At 43.2% G+C, this 11703-nt stretch overlaps 1 protein-coding gene across 1 annotated transcript; it reads left to right on the top strand.

Moving 5' to 3' along the window:
* Positions 1-6566: 6566 nt before the first annotated feature.
* Positions 6567-11036, top strand: slc10a3 (solute carrier family 10 member 3). Its single transcript, XM_068049221.1, has one exon. It carries the CDS (start codon positions 7795-7797, stop codon positions 9169-9171), a length of 1377 nt encoding a protein of 458 aa, XP_067905322.1. The 5' UTR covers positions 6567-7794; the 3' UTR covers positions 9172-11036.
* The last annotated feature ends 667 nt before the right edge of the window (positions 11037-11703 follow it).

Here is an 11703-nt window from a genome sequence, read left to right as displayed (position 1 = left end):
TTTGGTCTGCCCGAAACTTGCTGTTCTTCAAGCACAAAGAGTTGTCCACCACCGAATGTTGCAGACTGGCACATTCCAAGGTCCAGGACTACGTGCTGAGGGACGCACTAAAGCTTGGGGCAGCCACAGCAAAGGCTCAATGGGGAAAGACCACTGTGTAAGGTCCCCCCACCAAGCTGAACTGAGGGGCTGGGTCCATGGGAAACACCTCGAACTGTATTGGGAAAATTTTGTGTGCTGTAAAATGTAAAAGTGTATATGGCATGACAATTGAAATGTCAGGCAACTCACTATTGTATTGAAGGAAACTGTTCTCCTTTGCACTGTTTGGATTTTTTGACTTGGTGCTGTTTGAAACTGTTTGGTAATGTATTTTTTACAGATTTTTATGAATAAAGTATATTTTGGAATTTTTTTTAAAAAGGGACGCTTCCAGTGTCCCTGATGACCATGTGTGCAGGAGGTGTATCCAGCTGCAGCTACTGGCTAACCACATTACGGAGCTGGAGCTTCGGGTGGATTCACCGTGGAGCATCCACGATGCTGAGGACGTCATGACAGCACACTTAGTGAGGTGGTCACACCGCAGGTAATGGCTGCACAGGCAAAAAAGGGATGGGTGACCACCAGGCGGAGTAGTAGCCACAGGCAGGTAATGCAGGAGTCCCCTGTGGCCATCCCCCTCTCAAACAGATATACTGCTTCGGATACTGTTGGGGGGGTGGCCTCCCAGAGGAAAGTAGCAACAGCCAAGTTCGTGGCACCACGGATGGCTCTGCTGCACAGTAGGGAAGGAAAAGGAGTGGAAGAGCTATAGTGATAGGGGATTCTATCGTAAGGGGTACAGATAGGCGTTTCTGTGGCTGCAAACGTGACTCCAGGATGGTATGTTGCCTCCCTGGTGCTAGGGTCAAGGATGTCACAGAGCGGCTGCAGGACATTCTGAAGGAGGAGGGTGATTTGTTAGAGGTCATCGGATACATTGGTAGCAACAACATAGTCAAAAAGAGGGATAAGGTCCTGCAACAAGAATTTAGGGAGCTATGTAGCAGATTAAAAAGCAGGACCTCAAAGATTGTAATCTCTGGATTACTCCCGGTGCTACGTGCTAGTGAGTATAGGAATAGGAGGATAGAGCAGATGAATGCGTGGCTGAAGAGGTGGTGCAGGAGGGAGAGCTTTAGTTTCCTGGATCACTGCATCTGTTTCTGGCAAAGGTGGGACCTGTACAAGTTGGATGGGTTGCACCTGAATCAGAACAGGACCAACATCCTTGCTGGGAGGTTTGCCAGTGCTGTTGGGAAGGGTGGGGGGGGGGGGGGGGGGTTTAAACTAATTTGGCAGGGGAATGGGATACAGAGTGGAGGTACAGTAGGGGGTGATGCTCAGTCAAATAAGAGGAGAAACTGAGTCAGTCTGGAAGGCAGAGCAAATATAGACCTGTTGAGGCACAAGGGAAAAATGCAAGGCTGGACTGCATCTATTTTAATGCAAGGAGTCTTACTAGTAAGACAGATGAATTGAGGGCATTGATTCGCACATGGGATTATGATATTGTTGCTATCACAGAGACATGGTTGAGGGAGGGGCAGGACTGGCAGCTCAATATTCCAGGGTATAGAATCTTCAGGCATGACGGGGAGGGGATAAAAGAGGATGTGGCATTGCACTGTTGATCAAGGAGTCACTTACTGCAGTAAGGAGGGATGATATCTTAGAAGGTTCTTCAAATAAGGCCATATGGTTAGAACTCAAAAACAAAAAGGGGACAATCACTTGGCTGGGAGTGTACTACAGGCCTCCAAACAGTCAGGGAGAGATAGAGGAGCAGATATGTAGGCAAATCTCAGAGAGGTGTAAAAATAATAGGGTAATAATAGGGGATTTCAACTTACCTAATATCAACTGGGATAGTCTTAGTGTAAAAGGCTTAAAGAGGGCGGAATTTTTAAAATGCATACAGGAGAGCTTTTTGAGCCAGTCCGTAGAAAGTCCTACAAGAGAAGGGGTAGTACTGGACCTAATCCTAGGGAATGAAGCTGTACAAGTGGTAGAAGTGTCAGTGGGGGAGCATTTCGGGAATAGTGACCATAATTCTGTAAGATTTAAGGTAGTAACGGAAAAGAACAAAGACGGGCCGGAAATAAAGGTACTGAATTCTTGGAAGGCCGATTTCAATATGATAAAACAGGATCTGGCCAGAGTGGACTGGGAGCAGCTACTTTTAGGAAAGTCTACATCAGGCCAGTGGGAGTCATTCAAAGAGGAAATAGTGAGGGTTCAGAGCCAACATGTACCCGTTAAGGTGAAGGGTAGGACCAACAAGTCCAGGGAACCCTGGATGTCAACGGATATAGGGGATTGGATCAGGAAAAAAAAAGAGGCTTATGGCAGATTCGGACTGCTGAAAACAGCGAGGCAGTGGAGCAGTACAGAAAGTGTAGGGGGGGGGGGGGTACTAAAAAAAGTAATTAGGAGAGCGAAGAGGAGACAGGAAAAAACACTGGCGGGCAAGATAAAGGAAAATCCTAAGGCATTTTGTAAGTATATTAAGGGCAAGAGGATAACCAGGGAAAGAGTGGGGCCCATTAGGGACCAAAGTGGCAATCTGTGTGTGGAGCCAGAGGACATAGTTGACATAGGGAGGGGCATAGGACATAATTACTTTTCATCTGTGTTCGCTATGGAGAAGGATGATGTAGGTGTAGAGATCAGGGAGGGGGACTGTGATATACTTGAACATATTAGCATTGAAAGGGAGGAAGTATTAGCTGTTTTAGCAGGCTTAAAAGTGGATAAATCCCCAGGCCTAGATGAGATGTATCCCAGGTTGTTATGTGAGGCAAGGGAGGAGATAGCAGGGGCTCTAACACAAATTTTCAAATCCACTCTGGCCACAGGAGAGGTACCAGAGGACTGGAGGATAGCGAATGTTGTACCATTATTCAAGAAGGGTAGCAGGGATAAACCAGGTAATTACAGGCCGGTGAGTCTAACATCAGTGATTGGGAAAATATTGGAAAAAATTCTGAGGGACAGGATTAATCTCCACTTGGAGAGGCAGGGAATAATCAGGGATAGTCAGCATGGCTTTGTCAGGGGGAGATCGTATCTAACTAACTTGATTTAATTCTTTGAGGAGTTGACTAGATGTGTAGATGAGAGTAAAGCAGTTGATGTAGTCTACATGGACTTCAATAAGGCTTTTGATAAGGTACTGCATGAGAAATTGGTTAAGAAGGTAAGAGCCCATGGGATCCAGGGCAATTTGGCAAAGTGGATCAAAAATTGGCTTAGTGGCAGGAGGCGGAGGGTGATGGTCGAGGGTTGTTTTTGCGAGTCAAAACCTGTGACCAGTGGTGTACCGCAGGGATCGGTGCTGGGACCCTTGCTGTTTGTACAGTACATTAATGATTTAGACGTGAATATAGGAGGTATGATCAGTAAATTTGCAGATGACACGAAAATTGGTGGTGTCGTAAATAGTGAGGAGGAAAGCCTTAGATTACAGGACCATATAGATGGGCTGGTAAAATGGGCAGAGCAGTGGCAAATGGAATTTAATCCTGAGAAGTGTGAGTGGATGCATTTTGGAAGGACTAACAAGGCAAGGGAATATACAATGGATGGTAGGACCCTAGGAAGTACAGAAGGTCAGAGGGATCTTGGTGTACTTGTCCATAGATCACTGAAGGCAGCAGCACAGGTATATAAGGTGGTTCGGAAGGCATATGGGATACTTGCCTTTATCAGTTGAGGCATAGAATATAAGAGCAGGGAGGTTATGATAGAGCTGTGTAAAACGTTAGTTAGCCACAGCTGGAGTACTGTGTACAGTTCTGGGCACCACACTATAGGAAGGAAGTGAGTGCACTGGAGAGGGTGCAGAGGAAATTCACCAGGATATTGCCTGGGCTGGAGCATTTCAGCTATGAAGAGAGAGTGAAAAGGCTAGGGTTGTTTTCCTTAGAGCAGAGAAGGCTGAGAGGGAACATGATTGAGGTATACAAAATTATGAAGGACATTGATAGGTTAGATAGGAAGAAACGTTTTCCCTTAGTGGAGGGGTCAGTAACCAGGGTGCATAGATTTAAGGTCAGGGGTAGGAGGTTTAGAGGGGATTTGAGGGAAAACAAATTCTCCCAGAGGGTGGTTGGAATCTGGAGTACACTGCCTAAAGAGGTGGTAGAGGCAGGAACCCTCACAACATTTAAGAAGTATTTAGACGAGCACTTGAAACACCATAGCATACAAGGCTATGGGCCAAGTGCTGGAAAATGGGATTAGAATAGTTAGGTGCTTGATTGCTGGCATGGACACGATGGGCCGAAGGGCCTGTTTCTGTGCTGTATAACTCTCTGACTCTAAAATGGCTAAGTTGGAGAAAAACCCAGAGTATGATTTTCTGGATGTAAAGTAATGGAAGAAATGTGTTTTCTCATGCAAGTATCATGGAAAGGAGAATAATTTATATCTATTTACATTGAATCAACCCTCATCTGCAGCCTATATCATTGTAATTTGTTAAATAATTGACTTTGAAAATTGATACAAAAGAGAATGGTCCAGTCATTGTAACAATAGAAAAATAATATCTGCAGCATGGACAGGGTTACCAGACAGCACGACCTTTGTTTTCCCTGGTGGTAATGATGAGTTTGCCACTCCAACAAGTGAAGTGCAGTTTTCACAGATTAAAATATTTCAATTTATTATACTGCTTGCATGGGGGAAATTTGATGTCTGAAAAACAATTCTACGCGACAACAACTGGCAGCAATTCCAATCTTCCACATCTGAATAAAAATTATGTTTGTGACACCAAAAGTTATGTTCGAATAGAATAGAAAAGTTCTTGGCTTAGTGCATTTCTAGGAATTTGCTGACGTTAGATTTTCATGTGTATGAACTGAACTTTTTTAATTTGTATGTTAGTATATACTATTCATACTTGCCGATCTCACATAGTTTGCTCATTTGACTTGGAGGATATGCTATTTTATAGCAATAAGGGGGTGTGCATTGCAGGCCCACTGATTTATGGTGACTGAGTAAGTCAAATTCCATTTTTATTATATAGCATTTTGGGATTGTTCAGTATCCAGGGATTGTATTCTTAACTCTGTCCTTTATTCTGTAAGTTAACATAAATGAGTAGTCTTTATTTTTATATATATGTGCAATTTTTATCCCAAACCATTTTAAGCTAAGGCTATACAGAAAAATGGTATGCTGGAGGTAGGTATCTAGCATTTAGTAGTATTGGGAAGGGAGGTTTGGCTACACTGGAGAAAATTCAGTGCTTTGGTAGCACTTTGGATAGTCTTGGGCGTTGGTAAGACTGGTGCTGATGATCCTGGGGTATTGCTGAACTGGGTTGGGGATCCTGATGCATGGCAGAACTGCAGATGGGAATTTTGAAGTTTGGCAGAACTATGTGGAGTTAAATCAGATGTTTGGCAGAACTGGGGAATAGGATGTGGGGGTGGAGTTGGGCTACTGGTGGGTCCCTAATGTCATCCTCTGTCATTTTCATTGGCCCAGAATTTGCTGGTATGGAACATCTCACAATGTGGCAATTCATTCCCTTACTCTTCAGCTCAAAAAAACTGCCACAAATTGCTAAACATGCGAATTGATAATGGCGAGGGCAATAGGGCATCTGGGTCCTCGGTGAACAACGCAACTAGTAGTCTGCCTCCTAACCAATGAGCTTTAAGGATTGCGAAAGATACAGGAACAATGGCAGAAGGAAATAGGGTGAATTAGTGTCAGATGAGGAACAAGAAAGACAGAGGGCAAAGTAAGATTGGATGAGAAAGAAAAAAGGACAGAAAGGAGAATAAAGAAAAATTGTAAACTCTGAAGTTTAAAAATCTGTAATGTATCACCTGCAATCCACAGTTTGAATTGCTTCCTTCTGGTCCGGAGAGGTTGAATGACAATGCAGGAACATAAACATCCTCATTAAAGATACTTAACACTGTTCAGTACCAGCCCTAACTTTCTGTAATGAGTTTTATTAGTAATTAACGCACAAATTCAGTAATTTCTTGAGGTTGACGGTGAAATGCTGTTTTCGCAAAGCTATCCTCAGAGTAGCGCAAATCATTCAGTAATTTGTAGCAATTTACACGATGATTTTCATACTAATAATGGCTTGCGCATTAAACTCATCGATATTTTGCTAGAAGATTCTGTTCCTTCGTCCTTAAATCTCATTGGTTAAGTTGGCAGACAGTTGGTCTGGTCTACGAGGAAAAGCTGGGGAAGTGGGACGAGCTGAGTTGCTGTTGCGGAGATCCGGCAGGGACACGACAGGCCGAATGGCCTCCTTATGTGCACGCTGCGCTATCAGTTCCTATTTCTAACGATTTGTGGCACAAAAACCTTTTGCGCTGCAAAATGAGGAAAAATGTCTTACTAACGGGGCACCCTGTGAGTTGCTCCATTTCAGCACATTCTAATAGAGCATGTCAGTAAATTCTGGGCCAATAGAATCTTTATAGTTAGCAGAAATGGGAAGACCCATTCGTCTGGGTTGCACTTATACCAGGTCATATCAGTGAAGGAGACGGGCTGAAAAAAGTGAGTGGTGCCAAGCGCGTCACTCTGGTAAAAGGGAAGAGGCCTGGCTGTTAAAGGAAGCGACATGTAGCAACCAGAATAGAAACCAAAAGCTCTAAATCAGCCAGGGAATCATTTTTCAGCCGTAAGTGATCTCAGGTTACCTATCAAATAGACAATTTACAACTATAGTTTCCTAAACAAACAAAAAAAAATTAAAGCTACACGAGAGCTGAAGAACTCACACATTCAGCTTGGGTGAAGCAGTCAAAATATCAGAGTTAATTTTTGGATAACATAATGAATCCAGCAGCTGATTGTTCCCTATCAGAACTGCAGCAGCGCCACGTACGATAAAAGTAACCTTGCCAATAGACCAGAACCAGGTTACTTCCTTGGCATTTGTCTGTAATTCGAAACTGTGGTGTTTATCCCTGAAAGCTACATGATACTATCATGCGTCATGTCGGAGACAAAAGCCTACTTTAAAATCTTCAGGGCAGACTGTGAGGGTTAATGTGTGTCAATGGTTTGAAGCATTGGGCCACCGGTTTAACTATAATCAAAAATTAACCAGATAATATGTAACTCAGGAACATTCCCCTTCCCCCCCCGGCTCCAGTTGATGAGGATGCTCATGGATTTGCTGGGCAGCTGCCTGACACCGACAGGCGGCTTCCATTGAGTCAGTGGATGAAGCATCGACAACGAGAGGCAGGAATTCCTGGATTGTGTGGACAAAGAGTGGGAGAGCGCGATGGCCAATTCACAGTTGGCATATCAGCACTGAACGAAAACCCGAGGGTACATTAACCAAATCGGGGAGGGGGAGGAGATGCATCTTTGAAGACTGACCGCTTGGCGTCAGCATTCGGAGTATTTGCAGTGTGTTGAAAGTGGGTGGTGATATACTCAGCAGTCAGGAAATGTTCCAACACTCACTCACTGACTGACTGGATTAAAGTGAAGGCTTCCAGTACCGGAGCTGTGCCGGAAGGAAGTTCTCAGAAGAAGCGAGAGGTGGCCTCGATACACAGAGAGACGCTGCCGGTAGCATGTGATCCGGCCGCAGACATGGTCACCGTGTGCCAGTGCCAGGGTGGAGGTGTCCCCGGGCTCAGCCTCTCTATCGCCGGAGTGCTGAGCGGATTCTGAGCGCTTTCACCCCCTGAATCCTCCCGCCTGTCTCCTGTGGGCGGACTGACGCAGTGGAAAGTTGTGTGCGGAATGTTGGATTGCTCTAAGTTGTTGTGGCCGGCCGGGATGCAGCAGGCGCTGTTGCTGGCGACCCTCGGTGGGCTTTGCTGCGCTGTGGACTCCAGCAGCTCGGCATCGGGACTCTACTATGTGACTATCGGAGATGGCACTTCAAACGAATTCGAGTTTCCCGAAAATACCAAGGGTATCATTGTGATTTCCAGCCGCTATGGCAGCGTCAAGGGAAAGGAATGTACTAGACTAATAGTTCAATCTCTGGATCCAGATGTTCTCACAATAATCAACGTCAGCGATGCTGAAAACATTGGATTTGAGAAAAGTTACATTGTCAACATCAAATCCGGAATGGCTGGGACCGCGCCCCTCTCAATCCGGCTTCTGGATGTTAACAGAGTTGAGCCATTGACCGTGGAAGAGCGAACAGATTATATTATTAAAGTATTGCCCAATGACGATGTTCTAGGTTATACTGGTCTGGCGCATTTCTCTCAAAACCCAGTCCTTTATTTCCTTTTGCCTTTGATTTTTATAAATAAGTGTGCTTTTGGTTGTAAAGTGGAGGTAGCAGTCCTTCGAGGTCTTCTGAAGCAGCCACATCCTGTCATTCTAGGAGTGATTGGGCAGTTTCTGTTCATGCCTTTGTATGGATATACCTTGTCCAAGATCTTCTCCCTTCCCAAAGCCCTTTCCCTTGGGCTGATAATTACTTGCTCTACCCCAGGAGGAGGTGGCGGTTACCTCTACAGTCTACTTCTAGGAGGGGATGTTACCCTTGCCATCTCCATGACCTTAATTTCAACTGTCGTCGCAACTGGTATGATGCCACTTTCATCCACTATGTATACCCACATTCTCAATGTTCATGAAACACTGCATGTGCCATTTACTAAGATTCTAGTGACATTACTGTTTATAGCTATTCCCATTTCAACAGGAATGTTAATCAAGTATAAATTGCCACGGGTCAGCAAGTTCTTACTTTTGCTCATTCGACCTCTCAGTTTTATATTAATCATTGGAGGACTCTTCATGGCTTACCAGATGGGAGCAGCCATACTTTACAATGTTCATAAGGAAATAATTCTTGCCGGAGTTGCAGTCCCTGTATTTGGATTGTTCATTGGATATCTCATGGCCTATTGCTTGAGATTACCAATTCCTTTGTGCAAAACGGTCAGCATAGAGATTGGCGTCCAAAATAGCCTGCTAGCCCTTGCTGTACTCCAGTTGTCCTTCCGCCGCATTGAAGCAGACTTTGCCTCACAGGCCCCATTTATCGTGGCTCTGAGTAGCACTTCAGAAATGCTGCTGCTTGTGATTTTTCATCTTATCTACAAGATCCTCAGGCCAAGCCCAGCCTCTGAAGAAGATGATTTTAAGTCCTAATATTTTTGGGTCTTTTTCAAAAGAAACAAATTCCCTGCACTGCAAAATATATTTCAATATTTTTGTATTGAGCTGTTTTCTAAAATGAGTATATGGCTACTGCAGTAATTTGATATGTTTACATGGTCTTTTGAAATGAGCCACTGTCTTGCTTTTCTGCTGAAAAATGCACTGCAATTCAATTGCTGAACTTCTGGTGTGTTAATGTATAAACCCTGTACTTTGCATCTAGTATCTAATTTCAGTGGAATTGGCAATTGTGTGACACTTCTTTCCTTTAGAAACATATTTTGTCTTTAAAGAATTTAAGTTCTATTGCTGCAAATGTTTTTTCTGCAAAAGTTTGTGCCATCTGCAATGAGAGTTGTTGCCTCCTGTAACATTTTCAGACGTGTATAATCTGCTAAGGGGAAATATATTCTGCCACTTTGTCACCTAGCCACTATAAAGAGGCTTCCATGCATTTCAGTATCTCCTAGTTGGCACTCGTCAGTGTTTTACACTTTGATTGCTAATTAGAGACATTTTACTTGTGCAGAAATACTCCTTATGTGGCACTATACAGTTCTTTCACTGAATTAATTTGAACTGTCCTGGGCAGCGTTCCCTGATATGCTTCATTAGTTGCAGTCCTGTTACCTGATTGCCTGTGACCAGCAGTAACTGTTAAATATGGAGATATCTTTTTTTGTGATATTTGGCATCAGTAGGAAGACAGATTTCAGTTTTGTGCTGAAATCCAATGATGCCTAGAATTTCAGATTTCCAAATGAATAACCTCCTAGTAGTAATGCCATTCTTTAGAAATAACATAGCTGATAAAAGCTAAGTTATGACAAACAGAACTAGACCATTTTACTTTTTTGAGTGGGTGCTTCATTTATTTATTAAAATACATATACTTGGAATACTCTCAAATTCCTTGTTCACCTGGTCACAGCTGAAATGGCAGTGGCCTTCACATTTGTTCACATGCTGAGAGAAGTCTCATTTTAATGAGCATCTTCTATAGCAGGTCCCACTAAATGCATCTTGTAATATATTTTCACCTTTTTATCATTTCGTGCCCAGGCTCGAATGATATGGCATTTAAAAGAAATGCCTGACGCAGTGATTTTTATTTCTTGTAATGGAGTGAAAGATTTTTTTTATTTGAAAAGGATTTTTCCCCACTTATTTCCCTCCTCTCTTGTTGGTTTTTGATACATTACCCAAGTGGCCATGCTTGATGTGTGGGCTGAAAATGGGAATGTCAGGCAACTCAACTGTTAGTGGCATCACAACCAAGCCCAAAGTCTGCATGCATGAATGCTATTCAGTGACTCTGGGTCAATCAAGAGTGAGAAGATTGCCCCCGCCATCCCAGCCCAAACGTACTGACTAATTGTAATGCCACTACTGCTATCCTGACTGAAATCAGCTACCTCACCAAAGACTACAAGGGACGTTACCTGCACACAGTTTAACTTTGATAATGCTCCATTTTCTGTTTGTAATTTGAGTTCAGTTCTACTTTGAAGCTTAAAAACAAGAAAGAAATATGTCTTAAATAATGTAACTGCATCTGGGCATCAAAAAGGTTTAACTCATGCTATCATTTGATTAAAATTGGCTTGATTCACTGGCGGTTTGACATAATACAATTTAAGATAATACTGAAAAATTACTTCATTTGTTCCAAGTTGATTTCAGGCTATAGTTCTGCTTTAAAAGTATTCTCTTAACTCCACTGAAGACAGCTATAACTGTAATTTTCTTTCAGCCAGTATTTTACTTTGTTAAATACATTTCAGAATCCATTTAGTAGTGTGTACTCTGCAGTTGCCCATGTATGTTTAGTAAACACTTATGCTGAGAAACCAAAAGTGGGTGATTGTTTTATCTCATCATATTTGCCTACATTACAACACTGAGTATCCATCATTAACTGTGAGGTACTTTGGAGTGTCCTAAGGAAGTGAAAGGCTCTATATTAATGCAATGGAGTGAATAAGTTGAAACTATTTCCAGTGGCAGAAGGTTTGGCAACCAAAGAATGCAGATTTAGTGTAATTGGCAAAAGAAAGAGAAGCAAGATTTTTTGTTTTGCAGGGTGAGTTGCAACGATTTGGAATGCACTGTCTGAATGCGTGGTGGAAACAGATTCAATAATAACTTTCAAAAGGGAATTGGATAAATACTTAAATTTAATGTGCACTCCTGGCTGGTTTCCCAGATTCTACCCTCCGTAAACTCTGCTGCCTGTGTCTTAACGCTAATCAAGTCCCACTCGCCTATCGCCCCTGTGCTCACTGACCTACGTTGGTTCCCGGTTAAGCAACATCTTGATTTTAAAATTCTCATCTTTGTATTCAAATTCCTCCATCGCCTCATCCCTCCTTATCTCTGTAATCTCCAGCCCCGCAACCCTACGAGATACCTGCGCTCCTCTTGAGCATCCCCAATTTTAATCGCGATACCATTGGTGGCCATGCCTTCAGTTGCCTTGGCCCTTATCTCTGAATGTCCTCCCTACACCATTCTGCCCCTGTT

The sequence above is a fragment of the Heterodontus francisci genome, chromosome 17 (assembly GCF_036365525.1).
Source record: "Heterodontus francisci isolate sHetFra1 chromosome 17, sHetFra1.hap1, whole genome shotgun sequence".
NCBI lineage: Eukaryota > Metazoa > Chordata > Chondrichthyes > Heterodontiformes > Heterodontidae > Heterodontus > Heterodontus francisci.
This window is presented reverse-complemented; position numbering and strand designations above follow the sequence as displayed.

What these genes read in the sequence shown, in the direction of transcription:
- slc10a3 (XM_068049221.1), top strand. Translation starts at nt 7,795, where the DNA reads ATGTTGGATTGCTCTAAGTTGTTGTGGCCGGCCGGGATGCAGCAGGCG.